The following is a 27,807-nucleotide window of genomic DNA, read 5'->3' as shown; positions in this document are numbered from 1 at the left end:
GGAGAAGATTTTGAAAGTGGGGATATTTCATGGTGAAAAGTAAAACTGTGATATGGAAGGATGGTACCTGGCACCAAGCACTAGGAAACAGAGTAACACAAATTAGGGTTGGTCACAGAGAGGAAAAGAGAAGATTTCACATTTTTAAATTGCCTATTTCAAAATGCTGTTCAAGGATAATATGCCTGTATTCTAAAACCACCCCATAAATGTTTGTTAAATGAATGATTAATTCATTGTTTGGCTCATGGGTGCATGGATGAATGGATGGATGGCAAATGAGTCATAGAGTTTTGTTTTGTGAAATTCTTGACAGGGCACCCACATAACTGATAAACAAAATCACTGCTTGTTACATGAGCGGATTACATGAAAAAGTATCTGTTCCTTTTTTTAAACTATGTTTCAGTCACTGTAGTAGAGTTAAAATTAAAAATAATAAGCAGCTATTTTATTACAAGTTGATTATCCCTTATCCAAAATGTTTGGAACCCAAACTGTTTGAAAGTTGAGATTTTTTCAGATTTTAAAATATTTGCAGTAAATATATGGGTTCAGCGTCCCAAATCCAAAATCCAAAATTTTAAATGCTCCAATAAGTGTTTCCTTTGAGCATCATGTAGACACTAAAAGAGTTTCTGATTTTGGGACATTTGGATTTCAGATTTTCAGATTAGATATATACAACCTATATGCTTTTCTAAATAAGCATGATAGAAAATCATCATTATTTAAATTTCTGAGCCAGATTGATGTTTTCTTTAAGTCATACCACTAGTAAATGGCACACCCATACTTCTGCATACAACTTGTATTGGCTCAAATTTATATCCTGTAGTTGGGCAACTAACCTAGTTGCAGCACACTAAGTGGTGAGGTAGGGGAAATTAGTCCTCGCTGTCTTTAATTCTCTTACTGCACATATGGATTTCATTTTAGAAGAGGAACTTGTTTAGAACCAAAACAGCAGACCGTGGGAAAGGTGTTGAAATATGCAATCCCGGATCCTGGCTTTTAGGTTATTGAGATTAGCAAACCAGAGAAGTGAGTCTTGGGGATAGGAGATAGGTCACAGACTGTGGCCAGTTTCAGAGCAGAAACTACATGTGTCTTTTTTTCAAAGTTGTTTTCTCACTCAGGGACATTAATAGTGAGGAGGATCTTTATAGCCAACAGTTGTAGGCAGTTGCATCCTGCCAGCTCTACTCCCACTGCCGATAAGAGGTAGGGGGGAGGAATCTGTCACCACCCGATGTTTTGGTGTCTGTGTGTGTGTGTGTGTGTGTGTGTGTGTGTGTGTGTGAGAGAGAGAGAGAGAGAGAAATAGAAATGAGAAGTCAAAAACACTAAAAGAATCAGGGCCAAAGCTGCCCAGTTTTGCTTTCACCCTTTCTCTTCTCTTTTATCATCCCTGCATCTGTGCAGAGAAGATGAATCTGCTTTAGGAAAATCAGGAGAAAAATGCCTCTTTGCTTGCCTTAGTCATCTGATCTTCAGTGCTCTTTTGGAATCTCGAAAAGTCTGAGGGAAAATCAGATGCCATAAGGAGTTAATAGAAATAAAGGAGTGTAAGTCCAAAAAGTATGATTAGTGATCCCAAATTAGTAAAAAATGTTATTTTCCCACTGGCACTTCAAGTATTTTGTACCATGGTCATCTGTTGTTAAGCCACAGACAGCTCACTGGTGTCAAGCATTTTTTCACCCTGTAGTATGAATGGGTTCACGAGTCCGTGCTAGTATGTGTGGTAATAGCCTCAGAATTACTGCTTATTCATTTGCCTCTCCAAGGAGCTGGTTGCCTTCAGCATGAGGTGTCTACACCCATATCATAAATGGGAAAGATGAGGGTGGACGTGCAAGGTAAATGTCCATGGTCACACTGCTAGTTAGAGGCACAGTGAGGACGTAGATTTCAGTCACCTGGCAGGCTTTCAAATCCCTTCACCTTCTAGTTCAGTGGAGGTCGAATAGGGTGAGAAGAGTTACCGAGTTAGTGGGTACTTTGCGTTCTTAGGATTTTAAAATTATAGACCTCTTTCTGTGTCTCTCTCTTTCTCTCCCCACCTCCCGCACAATAACTTATTGGTATGTGGCCCCCCAAATCACTGATTACAAATTAAGTTGCCAAATTAATAGCATTCTCTAGGACTAAATGCAGTAATGGAGTTTGAACTAGGTGATGGTTGATTAAACTAGGGTGATGGAATTCGATGCTTGATTTTAAAAAGATTTTTGCTTTTATTTTTAACCGATACATAATTGTCTATATGACTTACAGTGTGATATTTGCATACATGTATACAACGTGTAATGTTCAAATCAGGGTAATTAGCATATCCATCACCTCAAACATTTATATTTCTTCGTGTTGGGAGCATTCAAAATCTGCTCTTCTAGCTATTTGAGAATATAGAATAAATTGTTGTTAATTATAGTATCCTTATAAAGTGTCCTGTTAAATTACATCTTTGATTAGGACAAAAGTCAAATTTGGTTTCTACTAAACTTAGTAACAAATTCTATACCCTCTTGCTATTCACAAGTGTTTGTTGTCGTTGTCTTCTGACAGCTGCATTGTGCTTGATATTGTTAATATACTGTGGAGTACCTGAATTCCTTAGTGTGGTTAGTATTTGTTAGCTCTGTAGTTCTTGACCAACGCCTTGCATGTATGATAGCACACTGTCACCTAATGGTGTTAAAGTTCAGTGGGTGATTGCGGTCTGCAGATGGCACTCTCAGTCAAAGCCAGCACTGGGGAAGCAGACATTTCTTCCTTTGCTTGCTTATTTATTGTGTAGGGCAAATTCATGAAATCAGTTTCCAATATAGTTTAGCCAGGAACTACTGCAACAAATGTTGTCATTGTTGCAGTAGCTCCTGGCTAAACTATATTGGAAACTGATTTCATAGGCTATATGTTGTTATAATTCAAACAATATTTATTCTCAATTATTCTTCCTGGAATTCCCTTAGCAGTTGTATTTCAGGGTAGCTCAGCCTCCCACACAATATCTATTATCATACATGTTTTACGGATGTTAAATGTGAGGCATACCATGCTATTCAGTTTGCTGCTGTTTTAATAGCATTCTTTGTACCAGATCTTTACATCTGAAATTAACAGTGCATTTTAAAATATTTTTCTAATTTTTGCAAAATTTTAACCAAAATTTTACATAATTTATAATTTTAGAAAGGTTTTCTCCAATTAGTTTTTTTTTAATTTACATATTTTCTAGAATTTTTAAATCTGAAAGAAAGACTACTTTAGTAAGTATTATCAGGATGAGTATATTAGAAATCTAGACTCTTGCTAAAAGGTACTTGCCCCCAGGTCTTAAAGTCAAGTATTAGACACTTAAGAGTGATCCACTTTTAATGTAGCACATCTATATGTGGTTTTGTATATTTATAAATAATGTGACTATGAAGTACTCTCTGATCTGAGAGATATAATAAAAATTCCGTATTTAAGACTTTTACTCTTCTCTCTGTGGGGCAGCAAATGAAGCCTAATCCCTGAAACATGCTTTATAACTTTTCTAAATCCTGCTAAGTATGATTTAGCATTGATTTCCACTCTCCACATTCAGAATTGCTTTGAACAGAGAAGAGAATACAGCTGCTTCTCTCTCGTTGGCGAATGCAGATATTATTGTCACTCAGTGACATATTACAAATGCATGCATGTTCATGTTTTAACTGCCTCTTAGAAGGCATATGCACAGCCTTTCTTAGAGTAGTTTTTCTGAATTAATTGAAACATTAAAGGCAATAGAGGCAGAAGAGTCTTATATGCTCTGTGTATTATTAAAGGATGTGAAAAGTTTTCTAGTGTGGTCCAATTATATATCTGTGTCTCATCTCAGATTATTTTCAAATTACTATGCTGTGTTCTTGTCCTGACATACTCTTAGGAGGAGGTAACCACCCTCTGCTGGTGCCCTATGATACACTGACAGCCAAAGAGAAAGCCAAGGATAGAGAAAAAGCACAGGACATCCTCAAGTTCTTGCAGATCAATGGATATGCTGTATCTAGGTAAAAGTACACATATCCTAATTACACACTCTTTTCATGAGGGTGAATATTTAAATATCTCCATCATATTTAAAGCTGAAAATGAATTCAATGATCTGTTTACACCTTTGAGGTACTGTTTAATATGTTCAAAATACACACATCAGAAACATTTACACCCCTAGCTGTGTACCACATAACTGAGTTCCTTTTGCTACATATATTAAATCACTATCCATCATTTAGGCAAAATCCCCAGGCAAAAAATCACACTCTGTTTTTGTAAATGCAACATTTTGTTGCATAATAAGAGAGTTACTCACTGAAGCTTTATATCATATGCAAAATATTCTTTATAGGTTAAATCTTACTTTTTCCTTGAGCTACAATAACATTAGATAAACTTCAAAATTTATATGTATATATAAACTTATATATAAACATGTATGGATATGTACACACACACACACACACACACAATTTTACCTTCTAAGAGGCTTGTACAAATTGCTTTCCCTATTTCATTTTTGCTGTTCCAGAGGATTTAAGGACCTGGAACTGGACACGCCTTCTATTGAGAAACGATTTGCCTACAGTTTCCTCCAACAACTAATTCGCTATGTGGATGAAGCCCATCAGTATATCCTGGAGTTTGGTAGGTGCCATAGTCCCATTGCTAATAGCCCAATGTTTGTTGTTCTTAATGTTTACAACATCAGGATATAGAACAACACTGGCTGCTGAGCTATTTGTGATGGTGTCAACCCATCTATTCATCCTACTACTAAATAGAGTTCAACAGTCAGTGGATGAACAAGTTCTTGGGGAGTGGGTAAAGTCTGTGAACTTTAAAAAATCTAACATATAAGTTATTCTCCTTATAATGTTTATTGGCATTCATTTTTTTCAATTTGAAAGATACATTGGAAGGACATCAGAATTTTAAGGTAGAGTTAAATCTTACCTATGAAATTAATTGCTCTACTCATAAGAAAAACTTCCAAAACTGTGGATTTTCAAAATTTCTAAACACTATAGAGGCCTTGAGTTTAGCCTTTGTAGGGAAATACATGAATACTAGAGTAACTGCAGTGCAGAATACTTTATTATGCTCTTAGGGTACGGGGAAAGACCCCTTTCCCATCTGGCCCAGTGCTGCCTCAGAATTTTTAAAACCTCATTCTTTAAGCCTTAGATTCAGCACAGATGATCAAAGCAGCCTCTGGTCACTTCTGTTGTTTTGTGACCCTCCTCGTTGAATTAAAATTCAACTTGTTAACTGCTTAATGTCAGAGCACCTTCCCGCCACTGCGTAGTAATACGATGTAAGGAATTCCGGGTTGTTCCCTTTTGAAAACAGTGTGCTCTTCTGGTGGTTATTCATTTATTTTCATTTTTGTTCTCAAGGTTTTCTCTTTATTTTTAACACTCACTCGTTTTGTTGTTCAACACCTTTCCTCTAGGGCCGTTCATCTTGGATCCCTCAGCTGCTGTTTGTCTTAGGATGTAAATCTAGTTTCTGCCATAGCACCAGATTTAAGTTTGTAGAAATTAGAGCTCTGGTGTTTTCTTCTTTCTGGCCTCTTGTATCCTAAATGTGATTAAAGATTTTCCGGTTGAGCATCGTTCTCATAAACAATTGACTTCTCTTTCAACCTGCCTCTACAGTTCAAATACTCTATTGTTGCTCTCTTCGAGCCCATCTTTTTCATAAAAGTTTACACTACAAGCTAATTTTTAATCTGTAATCTCTCTGTGATTCATACAACTAACAATTTTTAAAAATATGATTCCTGACTTATCCTAATACATAGCCAAATTGATCTGAATTAATGAGATGTAACTGGAGAACAAAAATGAGGTAGGGGTGAATTATTGAAGCTTTTACACAGAAAGCTAAATATTGCAATTTCTGATCCACATTTGAAAGGATCCGATATGGGTAGCAACTCCAATATCCAGTCTTGTTTTTGGAGATACAAGGGACAGGAGAGAAAGAAAGAGTCATCATTTGGAGAAAGGAACAAGAAAGTTGTTTGTTTTTTACCTTCACGTTGGAGAACACAAACATCAATTTGAAGGGAAGAAATGTGTTTAGGTATTATTCACACTTGATTCAAATGTCTGAATAAACTACCTACTACAGTTCATGGAAGGGGGTGGTGAGAATCTTGCTCCAGGGTACATTCACCCACTTGACACATTTCATTCTATCCACAGGGTAGAGGGTCTTATAAACAGAGCACGGGAGAGAAAGTAGGCTGCAATGACAGAGCCCAACCAAATAACCTTTTTCACAATTCCTGATGTTATAGGTACTATTTTCGGATGGCTTTGCCAGGGCAAATTAGGTTCAGGAACTCTGTTAGAGGAGCAGATAGAGCTGTGATTGTCAGTACCGTGTTTATTTTAATTTCCATCTTTCATTGTTATCACAAGTGAAGCTGCTATATTACCTTCTCCCTTTATCCTTCACTTCAGTGATTTTGCAGCACATCTCTAATGTAGCCATTCCTAGACCTAAGTTAATTGTGGTTGTAAAATATGCCTTTTCTAATTTTTATATTATACCATAGATTGTATTCTCTCCACATCTTTTTCACATTTTGCACATAAGCATTTGTTTAAATGTAGTAAAAGACATTTCCTATTTAATTCATTGAAATATGAGCAGATTTGGCTGTGTACAAAATTTTATCTTGAGATAACTTTATATGAGAAAGTCTCTTATCTGAATCCAGCCATTTTGCATAATGTGCTTAAGAGGAGATTCAAATGCCAAAGTGGCATGCAAATGAAATTTGCCAGTGGTAAAAAACCATAATTTTCTTTTGCTTGTTCATGGGGAGAGCATTCTGATATTGCAAAATAATAGCCTAAGTTTCCTAAAATTATCTTGTATTTTGTCTAAAATTTGACAAACTATTATCTCAAGTTATTATTATTATTATTATTATTATTTTGCAAAATAACTTTTCAAGCAAAAGTCAGCTTGGCTCTTAAATATCTGGAAGCTCTGCTTACAAATTTTACTAAAACCTGATATCCAATTCTGAATTTTTTAGCTCTCCAATATGTTCTGCATGCCATCGTGGTTATTATAGTTTATTATTTCCTCATCTATTAATATATGCATGAACCTTTTCCATATGTATGAAGGAGGTAAGAAAGGCCACCTTCTAAGCTAAATGAATTAGGTTAATCAATTCTTGACCTTGGATCATTTTTTAAACCATGGGGAAAACTTGGGTGTTTTTGCTTCGCTTATGAAAATTATCTTTTGACATAGGTCAAAATTTCTTTATTCTTTAGCGGAATGCTAATTTGCCAACCTAATATTAAAATTGCTGTCCTCCTCCTCATCGCAGATCCTGACTTCCTGCAGTTTTTTAGTTTGTATCTTAAATTGAGAAGCTTTAACTTTCGGTCACACCAAGAGGCAACCTTTATTATTAGAGGCCAGGGTTAGTATCTAACCAATTATGTTTATTCAATTTACACCCACTGTCCTCTCCCCCAGTGAGCTTCTTTTCTTAAAGGCTACTGAAAATGTGGGATTTTTACTTTATTCTATTCCATTTTCCCCTCCCTATGTCAATAAGATCTCAAAGCTACACAAATGTGTTTGTGTTTCTAACCACAACTATGGGCTGTCCTCAATAGCTTTTTAAATTTAGATTTGGGTGTTTTAAAAAATCCTTTTATTTTTAATGACACTGCCAAAGCTTGCCTTTGTATTTTGGTTGGCTTTTCCATTCAGTGTAGTGGGATAATACATTTAGCAATGCTTTCTAACCTTTGCATTATGGATGAATATCTTGCAATGTTTCCAGTGCAGCATTTACCTAAAAACTCTTCAAATCTACAGATGGTGGCAGCAGAGGCAAAGGAGAACATTTCCCTTATGAACAAGAAATCAAGTTCTTTGCAAAAGTACAGTATACAATCTATCTTGTTTTTGCTTCAATATGTTTGTTTACATACTCTACTCATTAGATCATTACCCTTTTCAGAACATACTTGTCTACAAATATGTATTTTACTGCACGTAAATATTCTGTGGCATGAAAATAACTGCATGAATCATCTTCCCAGCATACTTGGTCAGACTTTAACTCTGCATTCCCTACCATATTCCTTCTTCAAATGACTTCATTCTATCTGAGGTTTAATTCAGTTTGCATTTTTTTTGTTTTATTGTATGATATAGAATAAAAATGTCTATTTCTTAACATTTGGATATTGTTACGATTTAAAATTTCTAGTTGAGAATTGCTTTTATAAATAGGAAAGTCTTAGTTAATTCATAAATGGGTATATTATAAGAACATTTAGTATAGAATCTTTATTGTGGGACCTTAGTCCCACTCATTTTAGAGAAGATCAGGGAGGATAGATTGTTTATATACAAAGGACATCCCACTGTTATTATTTATTTCATTTCATAAGGATTTATCAGGAATTTGCTGTATTACTGGAAAAATCATCACTTTTTTCAGTCAAAAAGGGATGGACATGAAAAGTTGTAAAGCCTCCAAATGATTTAGTTCATTTACTCAGTATTTACTGTGTGTCTAGTCTGGGTCAGGCATTAGGGTATGGCCCAGGGATTGCCATGAATATACAATGCCCCTGGGTAAGCTTTCCTGTTTGGGACACCTTGCAGTGAGCCTGAAGACCTAATTACTGCTGTCTGTTTCCTCTTAAAGTACTTGCATTCAGTGATTACAGATAATTTGCTATAAATACAACTTTTGTGGACTCTAAAATAGCATGCTTTTTGATTGGTGAATATTGACTTGTAGTATGTTTTCAAAATTGTGTTCTTTACCGTAAAACACATTTCTATTGTCTTTTCTTCCCATTCAATATAGCACTCAGAGTCTGTTCCAATCATTTGAAGATCCAAAGTTTGTCCTGGGGTGCACACAGTTAGTGATTCATCAATTGATAGATCCATATGTGTATCTCCGGTCTCTGTGAGATTGTAATCTTACTTGATAGCCAATTATCAGAATGCTGTATTCACGGCCTCTAATTATCCCTTTAAAATACATTCTTGTGTTGCCCATCTACTCAGCACCCCTAGTGATTCTGTTTACAGATGCTTAATGTGGCTTAATTTCTACTAAGTCTATAATTCATTCATTTACCATATTGAGTGCCTACTATGTGCCAGTCACTAAATTCAGACAATGTCCCGACTGTCAAGGAAGAACAATAAAAACTAGTGATGTCCCCGTTATATATAACTGTGCTCTACCACATGGTAGGAAAAAGAAGTGTATTTAGATAGACTTGAGTTTGCATACTGGTAGTGCCAATCTTGTTATTGCCATGGGCCCGTCACAGTCCTTAGCACTAGGGATTCAGTGGCAAACAGAAAAGACCAGTTAATAGTTCTAGACCCAACCCCAGGAAAGGGCTATAATGGGAAACAAACCCAGAAATGTTTCTTGTTTTTGCATAACTCATAGGCTCCTGGAAAGAGAGACTTTAATCCAAAGTCCCACGCGTACAATGTAAAATTGCAAATGATGTTGTCAGAGCTCAGAATGTGGGACTTTATCTAGTTGAGATCAGCAAAGACTTACCTGGCAAAGCACCACTGAGTTGAGATCTACAGGAGGACCAGGGTGAGTAGGATGTGGAGTGCAGAAGAGCATGCCGGACAGAGGGATTGGTGTGTACAAGGCCAGGTGATGCGAGTGGACAGAGTGAGGAGGAGGAATTGTCCCAAGGCCAGCAGGACAAAACGTGCATAGAAATGGAAAGTGCACTTTGAGAAAGGCCAGGTTAAAAGAACATTGTGTAGGCAAGTAAGTAACAATGTGACCTTCAGTAAGTCACACATTTCTGTCTCTCCATTTAATACCCATAATGCAGGGATGGTGGCATCTACCCTACAGGGCAGTTGCTATCATCAGCTGCAATGTTCACACATAGTAGAGACTCAACATATGGTAGTTATGGATTATTTCGGGGTCTGTTGGGCACTGCACTATATTATATGAAAACATTGAGAATATTTCATTTTGAGAAAATATTAAGAATAATTCCAAACTGTTGCAAGTTTGCTCTGTTCCCCATAATCACATCCTGCCACACTCTGCTTTCCCCGCTATGGACTCGAGACGGTAGAGTGAGATTTAAGAGAGGCATACTATGACGTGCCTGGCATGGACATAAGGAGACCTGATGCATGTGAACAGAACTCTGACTGCTCCAAAGCCTCAGCTCTCATTCATCCCCTGAAAGATTCCACTACGTAGATCTGTCTTCTTTTCCTTTCTTTCAGGTCGTTCTTCCTTTAATTGATCAGTATTTCAAAAACCATCGTTTATACTTCTTATCTGCAGCAAGCAGACCTCTCTGCTCTGGAGGACATGCTTCCAACAAAGAGAAAGAAATGGTGACTAGGTAAACAGCTATAAAAATAAACACTGTTGTATGACTTAGGTGTATGTGCATTTGCAAAGAGAACCTGAGGACCTTGACGTGGGACTGTATGGAGAGTATCCGCCCATTTCCCTGGTCCATGTCTTCATGGAAGCAAACACTAGATGCAAACAGTTTTTATAAGTTAAGATATGTGTTCTAGATGTTGAGTTTCTTTATATTTTGCTGCTAAGTGTAATGCTGGATAGAAGGATAAAATATCACTCATTTCAGAATCTACACGTAGAAGCTGGACATGCATCACCATATTAGTATTTGTGATAAATGGTGCTTTTGACGTTAGTTTCTTTAACATTTCCACCAATCTGATATTTTTGCCAGCCTTTATTGTTCAGAAAAAAAATCCCAAATATACATATTTAATTTAAAAATAATGACCAATGTTGGAAGAAAATGAAGTAAAGATACCTGCAAAATTTCTGAAGGTTTCCCCTCTTAGCAATGCTTTCTCATTTCTGTTTAAACCAAAGGGTTCTTTATGGACTCAGTTGTGATTCTGCTGGGGATATCAGGTCCTTTCACTCAAACTTCTGCTAGAATTTAACGTACACGAGAGTCAATTACGGAGCAAGTTTACTTCTCTAATATTACATTGCCCAAAAGTTCATACCAAGTTTTTAGATTGTATCAGAACAAAATTTCTATAAAAGTGAATACACAGTATAAAGCAGAACACTGGAGAAAATACAGGCTTTCCTCGGACTTGACATTAATGCTATACTGAAAGGCAGTACGGTCTCCACCTATTAGACAGAATGAGATGAGATTGCATACAGCCTTCGTGAGAGGGTGGAGAAGTGGAAAGATTCCTGCACTGCCTAACACTGGGGAAGGCAGCTGGAGTGGAATTTTCAGTTCATCTCTTTCACTTATTGTCTATTTTACCGAGTAGTAAGTGGCCAGTCATGTGATATGGGATTGCAACAGTATAAAACATGTCCTCAAACTTCTTCAAATGGATTTTCCTATAAAATTGATTATGGTTCAAGTAACAGCAGGAATCCATCCCAGCGGCATGCTTTGTTTCCACAAATTGCTGCCACATAGAGAGAGGCAATGCAGTTACTTTCCACGACGTGAATTTCCCCCCCTTCCGACTTGAACATGGCCTCCCTTCCCACCTTCACTGGGAGGGAGAGCAGCTCCTCCCTTGTCATTTCACGAGCACACACATCCACTACTCTGAGCCAGGATCCCCCTGTGGATTGTGAGTGCACGCAAGTAGCTAGAATATCCCAAGGCACCAAGTTACCCTTAAACATCATGAAATTGAGGACACGTTGAAGTCTCCTACTCCTCCCTGGGTCTGTTAGCCTTTTTTGATAGGAACTTTGTTCTCCAAGGGTGTTGTTAATCTAGATATCACTCAATTATATAAAGATAAAATAAAATCAGAGAAAATAGAGACAAATTCAAATAAATCAATGCAAATTCTGCTATTTTCCTCCTCTCCTGTCTTGTGTTTTGTTATCTCCGTTCAGTTTCAGCCTTACCCTTAGAACTATTCACTGAGCCCATACTATGCATATATGGAAGCATCCAGTTGTGTGTTTGGATATATATGATTTGTATTTGCTAATTATACCTCTATAAAGCTGGAACAATTTCATGGAACTATACACCAAAAAAGAAAATTGGCCCATTTTCCTTGGGCAATTCTGTATCCCTCATAGAATAAATCAGAGATACATTGCTATTTTGTGCTAGCCTCAGTTGATGTCCCTTTGGGGCTCTAGACTGACCCTAGACTACCCCTCTCTTTAATGGGACTGCACCAGAATGTTTTTAATTACAGTCATGTACCACATAACAAGATTTCAATTAATTTTGGACCGCATATATGATAGTGGCCCCATAAGATTATAATACTATGTTTCTACTAATTTTTTTAGATATGTTTAGATACACAAATACCATTTTGTTACAGTTGCCTACAGTATTCAGTACACTCACGTGCTGCACAGGTATGTAACCTCGGAGCAATAGGCTGTACCGTTTAGGTTTGTGTAAGTACATTCCATGATGTACTTATGTTATGGGAATAACAATGAAATCGCCTAATGATGTATTTCTCAGACTGAATCCCCATCATTAAACGATGCATGACTGTATTTCATCTTCAGTTTTACTTCTACTAATAGAAAAAGGGTTGGTAAATTTTGCTTATCCCGTTGGTATTTCCCAAAAAAAGGAGCATATGCCATTTAAAATTCCAACACATAGAAAATGAGGTGCATAATAAAAGTAACTTATGTTATTACAGTACTTTAGTGCCAAACATAGCTAGAATTTAACCTCAGAGAAAAAGAAAATCATAGAGGAAAATATTAATAAGGAAGTGATAAATGATGGCTCGTGTCTGTACAAAATGCTGTGCAGTCATTAACATGATGGAAATGAGTAATACTTTTGGAAAATGATCATGATAAAGTATAAAATATATGCTCAAATAGTATTAATCCAACTTTTAAAGAGGACTTAATTTGTTTGTATAGAAAAATATTGGTAGGGTATAAACTTAATAGGTAGAAAACTGGCCCTGCCATTATCAATAAATAAGCATATCTTCATTCACATGATAAACACTATGATAATGGTTTTAAGTGTTTAACAAATGTGAGTAGCAATAGTTGTGTGGGTTTGAGTTAACTTTTCCACAATTAAAACCGATGTTTCATGAGATGTTTAGCTACTTCCTGGCACAAGAAATTATTATATACTGAGCATTTGCTGTATCTAAGGTCAGTACTGTCATGTCTGGAGTATACTTTGCAGTAGCTAAATACATGAATATGAGTATAGCCCTAGTAAGAGAAAGTCAGGCAGTGCGATGGGATTCAAAGTAAAGTAAGACCACCTTGGATGGATATTGATGGGTGAGAGATTTATGGAAATCAAGCCAGTCAAAGTTGATCTTGGACCATTTGTAGGTCAGAGATTAAGGAAGGAAAATATCTGCTAAATGTAGATAACTACATAAATAAAATGTAGAAGCTGGTAATTTAGGAGAAAGGTAGGTTATATAGACGGTAATGGATATTAACTGTCAGAATCAGGAATCTTCTTTTTAAAATTATATCACAATTTTTTTCACCTAATTTATTAACACTAAGAAGCTATTAAAGCTTTTTAAGTGAGAGAATGATCAGAGCTTCCCTCTGGGAAATACAATCTGGCAGCAAAAGTATAATTGATGAGAGTGGGAGAGTTGGGAGGCCATGGCAGGCACTTGGAGCCCGAGACAGCAACCCAGGCTATAGTGTTGGAAGTGCCGCCTCAAATAGGTGGTGCTGCCCGCCTATCCATTTAGCAGATGTGTCTTTTTCTTCTTCTTCTTTTTTGAGATAGAATCTCACTCTGTCTCCCAGGCTGGAGTCCAGTGGCACGATCTTGGCTCACTGCAACCTCCTCCTCCCAGGTTCAAGCAATTCTCCTGCCTCAGCCTCCTGAGTAGCTGGGATTACAAGCACCTGCAACCATGCACGGCTAATTTTTGTTGTTGTTGTTGTATTTTTAGTAAAGATACGGTTTCACCGTGTTGGCCAGGCTGGTCGTGAACTCCTGGCCTCAGGTGATCTGTCCATCTCGGCCTCCCAGAGTGCTGGGATTACAAGCATGAGCCACTGCGCCTGGCCTCATTCAACAGATATCTCTGAATGCCAGCTATGTATGGCATGCTGTCTGAGGCCTGAAGATATACACACACAATAAGAACGTTCCTAACTTTAATAAATTTAGAAGGACAGCTGAGTAGACACATACATATAGAGCTAACTCTACAAGAAGCTGTGATGAGTGTCAGTGGAGACATCAACAGAGTGCTGAGAATGTAGAAGGGATGTAAACAGGAGCTGGGGTGAGAAACCGGGAAGAGAGAAAGTCAACATGACTTGGCGATGAGCAATATGGCAAGTAGAAAGAGATCCAACTTGGTGCTGAAATTTCAACTCTGGGTAGTTGGAATATTGTTAGTATCATGAACAGAAACAACGTATTTCAGAAAAAGAATAGTTTCTAAGAAAAGGTTACATTTGGTCAGGTATTTATCGGAGTAGAAGGTACCCACAGGTCATTCAACTGGAGAAATCCAGCAGATTGGAAATATTAGCATGTGGGGTTAATTGAGAGATTAGAGCAAGAAATGACATATTTGGGGATTATCTGAACATATATATAATGCTTGAAGCTCTGAAAGTAGATAAAACTGAAGGAGAGTAGAGAAGGAGGCAAAAGGTTTTGAATACCAATGTTTGGAGAATTATTACATTTACAGGGTTTTCAGAAATAGGTCTTTGAGGAACATCAAGAATGATTAATTAGAAAGCAAAAAAAAAAAAAATACTGTAAATAAAATCCAAGGAGGGTAAGAGTTTCAAGATTTAAGTAATAAACAATGCCAAGTACTGTTGAGAGAACTCCAGAAAAGAAAAGGTTATTATCTTTGCTGATTAGGGGCATTGGTGAGCTGCAAAGGAGTGTTTCAGTACAAGACAATGAGTAAATGCTGAAGAAGTAGATGCCTTATAAATTCTGGAGAATGTTGGTAATGGGGGAAGCAGAGAAGGGACAACAGTATTATAGAAAATATTTTTTAGAGAAAGTATAGGCCAAAGCTTATAATAATTAATCCTTATAGTTTCTATGAATACCATGCCCTAAAAGTGGATTGCACAGGAAGGGAAAGAGTTATGATGCGCCGTCTTTGAGGACCTTGCCTTCTATGTCTGTATTTCTCTCTGGTGGCACATGTGGTGAGGAATCAGCAGAGATTGTCAAGTCATTTTTCTCTGACAGATTTTCAGGCATTACATATAATTTGATAAATGAAACAAAGAGCAGTCTGCCATTATAGCAAAACATCCCAGGTTTGGATTAATTGGGTAAAACCTAATCCTAGCATTATAAATTCTGGATCATCAAGAATATCTCAGAATGTTTCACTCTGGATACTCGAGAGGAATAGGTAAAATACATGACTTAAAATAGATCTGAATACAGGGATCCAAAGAATATTCTAAACTGAATTATTCTTTTTAGAAAAAGGCAGACCCTGGCTGAGTTAGCACGCACAGCTGTCAGCCATAAAGCTCAGTAGAAACGGTCTCATGTACCGTTCTAAACTGAATTACTCGCTTTAGAAAAAGACCCTTGCTGAGTTAGCGTGCACAGCTGTCAGTCATGAAGCTCAGTAGATAAGGGCACGTGGACAAAGTTTCTCCTGTTTTATTGTCTTAAAATTATAGCACAAAGATAAATAATGCAGGTCAAGGGCCTCAGGTCTAATCTTATGTCTAGTAGCCACTTGAATAGGTCATTGTTTTAAAAATGTTTTGTTCTGAGAAGAAATTCCCCAAAACCTCAGATTCACTCAGACATGTGTAGGTGAACATTTTCTTGGAAAAGCTGCAAAATAGCCTACATAATTTTCAGCAATACACGAATCCACATTGTTACAGAAGTGAGAGGTGATGGCCAAAACTTACTGTAAAAGAGGTCAACCTCACAAATGTTACCTTCTCTGCTTCCCTCTCTTCCCATCCCGCCACTGATCAGCCACTTTCATGGTATTCCATGGCTGGTCTCTATCCCTAGTCCTGGGGAGCTGTACATTTGATCACAGCTGTTAATGCCGAGTTTTGCAAGAGAACATGGTCAGTGAGGACTTAGCTGTTCTCATTATTGGGAAAAAATCAAGCTGAGTGTGGGTGGTACTCTACAAATGGATCTTCAAGGTTAGATATTTTTGGGTAGGTGCTGGCTGGGTAGAGCCTGTGCAATCTGAGAGCTGCGAAGAGTGTGAATAGATGTGAAAATAATGTCACTTGTATTGGTAGAGATTTGCAAATGGCCCCTGAGAGCATCTGGGTATGGACCTCTTGCAACCTAGGTTGGGAGCCGTACAGGAGGACTGGATGTCGGAACGCTGACATCCTTATTTTATTGAGTTTATTTAGTTGAATGAGTTTATTCTAAGAATAAACTGAGCTGAGTTTTGAGGGATGAGTAGATAGGAGTATAGCATGGAAATGAATGAAGGGTATTTCTCAAAATAAGGACCTGTGAGGATCCCACCCAGCTGAGGCTGGGTGAAAAGAAAGGACAAATAGCAGGGATCTCCCAGGTTCAAGGGTCTGATCTGAGAGTGGATACCAGCGTTGTCAGGCTGAATGCTGAATGTGGGCAGCCATTATTTGGAATGGCTCATTGCTAATTGCCATGAAGGACTCAAAGACACAGGAACCTTCTCTGGAGCAGATAAGAAATATACTGAACTCATTGGTGTCCAGAGACTTTAAGTTATCATATCTGTAATGCTTTCCTCTGAGTGATTATCAGTTGCTCAAATTCTGTTCCTACTTTACTGTATTCAAATTCACTGGATCCTTATGTTATGTAAGGAGTGTGATCAAGGTTGGAGAAGAAGGAGATTTCAAATAATGAAACATATTAGAACTTAAAGTAACATTGTATGCCCAAAGCACCATATTTCTGTTGTAAAATAATGTAAAAAAAAAAATATATATATATATATATATACACATATTTTTTAAATCCAGAGTTTCAGTGGTACATCTGGGCAGATAAAACCAAATTTTTTCCTTGTGGTTTTCAGTAGTTATATCCTTATGGGGTTCATATAGATTGCTTTTATATTAATTAGCTTTGCTTTCAATTTTTTTTGGTTTCTTATAATATGTGCTTTTTTAACCATGTTTGTTAAAGATATGCACTCAAAGACTCTTTCTTTAATACCTTTACTCCACATTCTGCTCAGAGAATTGATTCTTTCTGCGTGACATCATGTTGCTTTTTTCCGGCTCATATATCAGCTGTTTTTTTTTTTCTTTCTTTCTTCTCTTTTTCCTTTTTTTTTTTTTTTTTTTTTTAATTTCCCCTGTCTTTTCTACCTTCCCTTCCCCCTTCCCTTTTCTCTTTTGTTTTTCTTTTGTCTTCAGCCTATTCTGCAAACTTGGAGTTCTTGTCAGGCATAGGATTTCACTATTTGGTAAGGAGACCCTTGAAAAAATACAAGCATGGCCATCACTTGGTTTTCTTTGCCGTTTTTGCACTGTGTTGTGTGCTGCTATGTTGCATGGATGCATGTTTGCATGGCTGCATGCATGGTCGTTGCAGGCCAAGATAAGGTCCTCGAGGTTGTTCATGAATAGCATCATGTATGGTGAAATTGAGGACTCTATCTTTTTTACACTAGTCCAAAGCATAACTGAAAATAAAAAGGCTATTATTAAAGAGCAAATGAATGGAAATGGCAGGCTGTGCCATATTTTATCTCAGGGGTAAAAACAAAACAAAGCCAGGCCCTTGGATTTGTGTTTGGTTACCTCTGATAGATTAACTAATGAGCTGTTATAAATCAGAATTTTAAACTGCACTTATGTTTTTAATGCTCTTGACTACAGATTTGCATGTCTTCTGCATTCCAAACATTGGAACGTCATAGTCAAGACACTGAAGCCAAGGAGCTTCGGAGCTTCACTTGGCAAGAGTGGCTTTTCTAGCACCACTCACTCCAGAGTCAGTTTCCGTTTGTTTCTGAGAGTTCACCTAGCTGGAGTCCATGTTCCAGAGCGCCTGCTTCCGGACAGCCATGCAGGGTGGGCACTCACTTTCCGCAGATTTTCCCTGCCGTGGGGCTTTAGAATCTCTAGTGGCTGGTGGAATTTGTGTTTCACACTTTCCTGCATCTGATTTTATAAACTGCCAAAGAAAATGTGAGCCCTTTGCTCTCTAGGTTTTGAGACAGTGTTGGGGTAATTTTAGTAATGAAACATTGAATGTATTGCTAGAGGTATTATAAGTTCAATTCTATTTACAGGAAAAGCTAAGGATTAAAAAAATTAAGTCATTTCTACAAAGTCACAGTTAAACTGAGGAATGGGTGTGTATATGTGTATGTGTGTGTGTATATATATACATATATACACATATGCACAAATAAGTTCTTCACATTACATTTTTTGAGAAATAATAGTTTCTGGATATAGTAGGTTATTGCTATATTTGGTTTCTAGTATTATATCCAATATCTGATGCTCTTAAATATAGTAATGAAAATTTGTATTTCATTAAAATTGCCTGAGTTTTAACATTAATATTTCAGTTATTTAAAATCAATGGGGCAGTTATCTTTAGAATAATTTCTAGTTCACTGACTTTTGTTTCACTTCTCTTCAACAGAGAAAAATTTACATGGGCTTATTGAGGCAGGATTTTCATATACTCTTTAACCTTCTCAGAATAACAATGGATTCAAATATTCTCCATTTGTCTGCAGCAAGTACTAGCTAATTATACATATCAGCTGCCCTTTTGCGGTCTTATGAATGAGCCTAATAATATTTTCTTTGGTGCTATTTCTAATTTCCTGCTTATTGTATAGTCTTCTTTTCCTGTTATACCTCACTATAATTTCCTTTAAAAATTTTTTTTGAGATATTCCATACATGAAGTACAAAATCCTAAGAACATCTTGGCGAGGTGTGGTGGCTTATGCTTGTATCCCAGCACTTTGGGATGTTGTGGTGAGAGAAGCACTTGAGGACAGGAGTTCAAGACCAGCTGGGGCAACATAGTGAGACCTTCCCTCTACAAAAAGAAAAACAATTAATTAGCCAGGTGCAGTGGCACACGCCTATAGTCTTGGCTACACAGGACATTGAGATGGAAGGATCACTGAGTCCAGGAATTTGAGGCAGCAGTGAGTTATGATCATGCCGTTGTACTCTATTCTAGGAAACAGAGCAAAACCCTGTCTCTAATACAAACAAATAAAAACAACTTGATGAAAATGTATATGCATATACAACCATTTCATCATGGCTCAGGCCAAGACATAGAACGTTTCCAGCATGCCCAGGAGCCTCCCTTGTGCCATTTTTCAAATTATAACCATCTCCAAAGGAACTATATGTAGACTCCGTCCTATGGATTCATTTTAGCTGTTCTTGAAATTCCATTTTTGTTAAATATATCATTTAATTTTGATCATTGAAGATAAATGTGTAATATAGTTTGTCATTCTTGTTAGGGGTGAAAACTAGACCTTAACATTAATTCCTTCCCACGTGGTCCTAGTATTTCAATTAGACATTGTGGTTTCATCCCTTAGCCTTTTAATACTATTATTTTTATTTTTAAGGGGAAATTATTGGATATGTTTTTTACATCTCAAAGTGTATTTTACACATTTTGTTTTATTAAAGTGTATGTTATTATTTCAAATTTGCTTTGATATTTGCCTATAAAAATATAAATTTCAAGAAGCCTTTATTAATCAAACATACTCTAGTACAGACTTGACAAACTATTAGAATCTTTAGGTCTTTTTTTGTGTTTTTTGAGATGAAGTTTCGCTCTTGTTGCCCACCGAGCTGGAGTGCAGTGGTGCGATCTCAGCTCACTGCAGCCGCTGCCTCTGGGTTCAATCGATTCTCCTGCCTCAACCTCCCGAGTAGCTGGGATTACAGGCGCACACTGCCACGTGCGACTAATTTTTTGTATTTTTCGTAGAAACGGGGTTTCACCATGTTGCCTAGGCTGGTCTCAAACTCCTGACCTCAGGTGATCTGCCCACCTCGGCTTCCCAAAGTGCTGGGATTACAGGTGTGAGCCACCATGCCCAGTCAAATCTTTAAGACTTAAGCATTTAAGCTTCACAGATTATGGGTATTGGTGTAGTATTTAAACTTCACATATTATGGGTTGTAGATGCTAATATGACATCCTAGAGAGAATAGCAGGCTTGGAATCAGAAAACCTTACTGTAAGTCCTATTTTTCTAACTTAACAAGCTGAATGATTTGCACAAGGGACTTAAATTCTCTGAACCTGCATTTTTTCCATTGTTAAAGTGGGCTAAAATACCTAATAAACTTAGAGATCGATTTTGTGTGAAATAATTCATGTTAAAGTGCCATGTAAAGTGTAACCTTATAGTTTTCACAGATAAGGTGTTTCTAGTATTATTATAATTATTAGATTTTGTTAATTTATCTAAAGCTTATTATACTTTATTGACATAAATTACATACTAAACTAGGAGACTGGGCCATTTAAAATACACACACAGGGCCAGGTGCAGTGGCTCACGCCTGGAATCCCAGCACTTTGGGAAGCCAAAGTGGACAGATCGCTTGAGCTCAGGAGTTCAAGACCAGCCTGGGTAACATGGTGAGACCCCATCTCAACTAAGAATACAAAAAATTAGCCATGCGTGGTGGCACACACCTTTGGTCCCAGCTACTCAGGAGGTTGCGGTGGGAGGATCACTTGAGCCTGGGGGGCAGAGGTTGCTGTGAGCCAACATTGCATACCACACACACAAAAATACACACAGTAAAGCCTTCAAATCCACCCATTTCCAGAATGAATCAGAAGTGTTATAACCCAACTGTTTACTTTTTGATTTATTGGCTATGCCAATGTGGATTTTTCCAAACAGAGAGATCCAGTAGCATATATGCAGTACTTGTTTGTATATGGTCATATTAATCTATTTTTTTCACTCTACCTTTATCATTTTCTTGCATTCTGGCAGGAAATACATTGATTATCAATGGGATTACAAGCGTGAGCCACCACGCTGGCCGAATCTTTAAGTCTTAAGCATTTAAGCTTCACATATTCCCAGTACTATCTTGTATTTCCTGTACTATCTTAATTTAAAGAGTTTTTCATGACCTAAACCTAAGAGTAAATTAAGACAGAATTGAAAGTTGAGGTTAACAAGAAAATACTTGAGTTTTGTGATGATCAGTGAAGGTAAGGAATGTAGAAAGATACATGTTGACCTTAAATATGTCAGAAACTGGAGACAAGACAGGAGCATTAAAATAAATGAAGAGACAAAATATTTGTTCTGGTGGTAGTAATTGGCTGAGCAGAGTTTGATGGGTAATGAATTATTTATTCTAGGTTGGCTGCCATATTGTAATTATATCTCCAAACCTCACCTGTGGTTGAAATATTTTTCTGACGTTTGAAATGAGGATTCTCAAAGCTTGGGCTTTTATATTTTTTGTTTATCTGTTATCTACTTTAAAATATTTCTTCTGCATTGAGGGACACTATCCAGGAATTAAGATAATAGTGTTTTATGCCTCATCTATTATTTTGAGGCATTTGAACCATTTTATTTTATGTTTAAAAGTTATGGTTTTAAAAGGAAGACAAGCCATATTACCCACAGAATTCTGATGAATCAATTAGAATAATTTATGGAATGAAAAAGAAAGAAAATAGCATCTTGTTTAAATATAGACTTCCCTGTTTGAATTCTGAAATGCTTGGTAGTGATTGTAAGTTGCTGCACATAACGAATTTTGGAAATCCAGGTAGGACATAAATAGGACATAGGCAGGTTGACAAGTGATATCCTTATCATTGGCCATTTTCAAGGACCCAATGTTGACTAAAGAAATAGTGCTTTTATTCCCAGAGTTTCCCCTGACTTTTGCTACCTAGAAATTCTGATTACTATTTTCAAGGCAGTTAGAGGATACATCAGCCCTTCTATTACAGTCTGTTAGAATCTTTCAATCATTTTTAGAGGAAGTAGCATCTGATAACTAAGAGTCCAACAGTAATAGTGAGGGCGGCACAGGCAGTGCTTATCAGCACTCCTTAGCGGCTTTCTTTTTACCTGTGAAAATAAATCGAATGCCTTAATGATACTCATTTTATGCATTCATTCAATAAACATGTATTGTATGTCTGCCATGTGAAAGGCATTCACTCAAGATGTGAGGATAGGAAAATGAAGATTTATTTCTCTTTCCACTCCGGAACCCAGACGATATGCAAACATCTTTCACTTGTACTATTGCAGGAGCATACTGACCATTCTCTCTGAGTCCCCTCCTGCCTCTCTCAACCGTGTTCCATGATGATCTTATCGAATCTTCTCAAAACGTGCTTCTCTGATCATAACCCTGCATATTCAGTGGCTTCCCATGCCTTTAGGATAGAAAGCACATTTCTTAACCTAGCCACGTTAGTGTTTCACCCTCCATTCCCCATGGGCCACTCCATCTTCATGTCCCAGCCTAGTTTCTCCTGCTCCCTATGCTTCTTCAGCTTCCTTGGCCTTCTCTCTGCCTCTTGAATGTGTTAGATTCCTTTCTGCCCAGGGTTTTTGCACATGCTGTAATTATCGCCTGACTAAAGGACCCTCACACATAACACTCATATCCTCAATCCTTCACACTCTCACCAACTATCCGTCCTTCAAACTTCAATCCAAATATTACTCTCTCAGGAAAGGCTTCCCTGACCTCCCTGGTAATACTCCCTTCTCCTGCTGTTACAACAGCCTCTGGTGCTGTGTACTTTTCCTCCATATCACTGATGGTGTGCTTACCGGATTAACGTCTCACTCGCAAAAGCTCTCAGCTCTGTGAGGTCTTACTGTTGCATTCTCAGTGCCTGGCAGGGAGTCTGGCACACAGTGGATATTTTATGAATATATAATGAATGAATGAATGAATAAGCCAACCAAATCCAGCCTTCAAGAAGCCTACAGTCTAATAGAGAAGATAGATAAGTATGCAGACACTTATTATGAGATAAGTGCTAAGAACTTGGAAATTTTCTTACATTCACAGATGACACAGCTTTCTTTGTTTATTTTGCCTAAGAGATTATTAAGAAAAATGTGGTACCTAATTATCCTATAATTGGTGAGAATCATGTTTTGTTTTTGTTTTTTTCTCTTATTCCTTAAGAGGTCCATGGAAGTACTTAGGCCACTTGCAGTGAAAAGAAAATAACACATAATTAATGACCCTTAAAATAATAAGCGGCCGGGTTAGCGGTGAGGCTCAAGCCTGTAATCCCAGCACTTTGGAGGAGGCCGAGACGGGCGGATCACGAGGTCAGGAATCGAGACCATCTGGCCCATAACATGGTGAAACCCTGTCTCTTACTAAAACAATAAAAAACTATCCGGGCGACGGTGGCGGTGCTGCCTGTAGTCCCAGCTACTTGGGAGGCTGAGGCAGGAGAATGGCGTAAAACCCAGGAGGGGCGAGCTTTGCAGTGAGCTGAGATCTGGGGGCCCACTGCACTCCGCCAGGGCCTGACAGAGCCGAGAACTCCGCTCTCAAATAATAATAATAATATAATAATAATAATAATATCATGAAACTCAACCAACAATGATCCTTTCAGGTCCAGGAACTATTTGAAAAGGCTGGCACAAAATATTTATCACTTATAGGCCAGTTTATTTCCAGTTTTCTGGTGCCTTTTTAACATCCTCGTGAGACATTGAATGACCTGGACACTCCTCAGAGTTAGTGGAGAATTTCTGAATTAATGACATAGGTACATCTGGGAATACCTGATGTTATTACAAAAAGCCAGCATTTTGTAATACAATGAGCATAGTATTACAACACTTCTGGGTTGACCTAGAACCAGATATATAACATCATTAATGCAACTCCTATATTAGCTACAGGAGTATTAATCAAGATAAATATTATTATGGTTTAACATGAAGCAGTAGCTGTTGTTAAAATATTCAGTTTTTTTCTAGTTGAGTATGCCTACTTATACCAGTGCCTAAATCTTAATGTTATGTTTGGGAGAGTTTTAAAAGTAGATACTAAGTAAAGTAATACAATGGATTCTATCAACTCGTATTTCTCCCTAATCAATAAATTAGTGGATTAAGTTCATGTTGATACTTCTAATATCTCTCCCAAAAAACACTGATGTATTTATATGATGATTGCTGTCTTATCTCAGAAGTTATTATATTAGAAAATTAATATGTTTGTATTATCTCTAACAAGGCTCAGATTGTACTTGTGTTTGGTAGGACACATATAATAAAAGAAAAATTACTTAAAGTACTCAGAATCGCTGGGGATAGAAGCCTATTTGAGGATTCAGTGTGCCATTAAGTTGAGAATGTAATAGTCCAGTCATGTACAATCTGTCACTATTTTCTTATCCTTGTTATTTGTAACTGGAGGATCATTGAGATGTTTCTCTAATTTAAAAATTCTGTAGGACTATGACAATATGCATGGCAAGAACAACTATTCCCTAGATTTAACTTATTATATATACCGTAAACAATCCTACTTTTTAGAGAAGTAAGTTCAGAAATATTGGAATTAGATGCCTATAATGAAAGTAATAAAGTATACATAGTATTAGAGCAACATAGTGTTAGAGCGATACAGATAATTCTTTCAGTTGAACATAGCACTATAGGACAATTTCCTGGCTTTGAAAAATGAGTAGACTATGTAGTTATTCAAAATGTATCCTCAGTTTGACTGAAACTCCTCACCAAATTAGGGAACCAATAATTTTACTCTGTTCAATATCACAGACTTTAGAAATAACAAAGTCATTGACACTCTTCAATTTCTCTCTATTCCCTCATAATTGTGAGAGAAATTTATAAGTTCTGGCATAGTGGTAGTTCACATTATTAATAAAGTTCTGCCAAGATTGATCATTTCTTCAGAGAAAAGAATGCAATATTAGAAAAGTAGAGAAAAATTAAAAGTAGAATGACTGCTATCACTGTTTCCAGAAGAGAGAGAAGTCAACATTCTCTGAATTCTCAGTTTATCAGATTATAAGACAGAACTGCCATATATGTCAAATTTAACACTGAGAATTCCTGAGTTATAGAAACTTTATTTTTTAAAACTGTGGGATTAATATGCAAAATTATTTATATTATGTAATTTGTTGTTTTATTATTTAGAGAGTCGTATATGAGAGTTGTTATAATGTTTTTTATTTTTATTTTTTTATTTTATTTTATTTTATTTTGAGGCGGAGTCTCGCTCTGTCGCCCGGACTGGAGTGCAGTGGCCGGATCTCTGCTCACTGCAAGCTCCGCCTCCCGGGTTTGCGCCATTCTCCCGCCTCAGCCTCCCGAGTAGCTGGGACTACAGGCGCCCGCCACCTCGCCCGGCTAGTTTTTTTGTATTTTTTAGTAGAGACGGGGTTTCACCGTGTTAGCCAGGATGGTCTCGATCTCCTGACCTCGTGATCCGCCCGTCTCGGCCTCCCAAAGTGCTGGGATTACAGGCTTGAGCCACCGCGCCCGGCCTAATGTTTTTTAAAACCCACTGTTGTCTCCATTGTTATGAGACTCAGGTGTAAGTTGTTATCCTAATTATGTACTTTTTGTGTTTACGTACACCTTGATGCACTGATATAAATACACAGTCTTAAGGACAAACAGGCAATCTATCAGTGTTTCCCTAAGTGCTTAGAGGTGATGAGAGGTGTGTGTCTGAGGACAAGGGGAATAGCTGGGTCCTTGGAATACTGTGAGTTGAAAAGTATCAGTCTTTTGGTTTTTACACCATCCAGAGCAATGAAGCAATTATGTAAACTTAAGTACGTAAAAGTCCTGTTGCCACCTTCAAGTTTTATCATCTTAGAAAACTCTACTGGCCCTTCCTGTTCTTCCCAATACTGTGATGGACATTTCTGATTATGGTGATCTGGATAGCTTTAAGAAGGACAATATTTAAGTCGTTATTTTATTGAAAAGCCTTACCACATGCTTTACGTCTTCAAGACTAATTATTTTAGGCTTCTTACAGATATTAATGGGATTGACACTTTTGCCTGGTCTACAAATTAAAATATTGAAGACTCTACTTTTTCTGCGTTCTTAGAGTCCCTTTCCCATTTTTCACATAGAGGTATTTCTATTTAAAGTTGTACTGTGTCTAAAAGGGGCCTACCAAAATGTAAAAATGGGTGGAGTTTATAGTTTATTCCTTTAGCAATCACAGAAATTTCATATTCCCAACACACAGTTTCAGTCAACCCACAGAATTTGTCTGGCTACTGGTACTGTTTCCTATTCTTACATCCCAAAGCCAGTCCACAAATATCTTAAGGCCCTGCTGTATGTCACACACTATTCTAGGTGCAGAAAGCAAAGCAAACAAAAATCCCAGCCCCTCAAGCTTATATTAATAGAAGTTTAAAATAGCCCCGGCCACCCCTCATGGGAAAGGGCACAGGAAAACTCAGTACCAAGTACAAACACTGCCAATCTATAATGAGAGACAGCAGATGGGAAGGGACAGACAACTGAGTGTTTTAGGAAAAGTGAAGGACCTGCCTCTCTGATTTGGGGCTGATTAATAGTGGCATAGGACCCATATACATTGCACTGGATCTCTTCTTCCTCATGGGCCTTCTCTTTCCCATTGTCTGTACTACATCTTTCCTATCTTCTCTGCCTCCAAACACTGGAGGCCCTGGGCCTTTTTTCTTCTATACTTATATTCATGCTGGCTAGTTTCTTTTAGACCCATGACGTTTAGAATTAAATGTATGTTTACAATGCCCAAGTGGTTAGCTCTGGCTTAGATCTCTTACCTGCACTGAAGACTTTTTTTTTATTTTTAATCAATTGCCTATTCTACATGTTTACCCGAATTACTAATAGGCCCATCACACTTAATATGCGCAAAGCAAGGGTCAGGACCGCCCCCACCCCACCTATCCCTTTCCTCCCACAGTCTGCTTCTTCCTGTGTATACCATTCAATGGTGCCACCTTTCACCCAGTTACTGAGGCAGAGAAACCTTAGAGTTATCCTTGACTGCTTTCCCGCTCACCTCACATTCAATCCATAAGTAAATCCTTCAAATATATATTCTCAAGTTCTTCACCACTGATATCCTATTCTGAATTCGCCATCATCAGTGAACTGATTCCGTTCCTGCAGTCAGTCCCTAATTGTCTTCCACTCTTGCTCTTCCAGAATTTCCCACACAGGGAATTCTTTGAAAATATAAATCATATCATATCCCATCCTGATCAGAACCTAAGAATGTCTTCCTACTGCACTGAAAATCCAAGGGCTCGCTCTAACGAAGCTCTAGAACCTGACATCTCCCCACCTCTCCACCTCATACTCTGCTTCTTTCCTCTCGCTCTGACCACCTTAGCCACTTGACCCTTCTTGCTTGGAACACCAGGTTCATTTTTTGCCTCAGAGCCTTTGCATGTGCTCTTCCCTGTACCTGGGTCTCCTTCTCAGATACATGGATGGTTTGTTTCTTCATGTCATTCCAACCTCTGCTCAAATGCTGCCTCCAGGAAGGACTCATGACCTCTCTCCCTGTTATTCTACCCAGTTTCTGATATTTTATATATATATGGAACAAAATATATATAAATGGAACAAATATATATATATATATATAACAAATATATATGTATTTGGAATATATATATTTGTAACAAATATGTACTATATACTTTATATTTTATATTTATATATAATATATGTTATATATAATTT

At 37.4% G+C, this 27,807-nt stretch overlaps 1 protein-coding gene across 1 annotated transcript in view; it reads left to right on the top strand.

Annotated features, from left to right (window-relative positions):
* The window catches only part of RYR2 (ryanodine receptor 2), an 808,217-nt gene that overhangs the window by 638,673 nt on the left and 141,737 nt on the right, over nt 1–27,807 (top strand). The window contains 5 exon segments of the mRNA XM_017862245.1: nt 3,923–4,046; nt 4,565–4,680; nt 7,894–7,958; nt 10,324–10,445; nt 17,441–17,490. Coding sequence (XP_017717734.1) covers nt 3,923–4,046; nt 4,565–4,680; nt 7,894–7,958; nt 10,324–10,445; nt 17,441–17,490 — 477 coding nt within the window.

Source organism: Rhinopithecus bieti, unplaced genomic scaffold, assembly GCF_001698545.2.
Source record: "Rhinopithecus bieti isolate Rb0 unplaced genomic scaffold, ASM169854v2 scaffold_57691, whole genome shotgun sequence".
In the NCBI taxonomy this organism is placed as follows: domain Eukaryota; kingdom Metazoa; phylum Chordata; class Mammalia; order Primates; family Cercopithecidae; genus Rhinopithecus; species Rhinopithecus bieti.
This window is presented reverse-complemented; position numbering and strand designations above follow the sequence as displayed.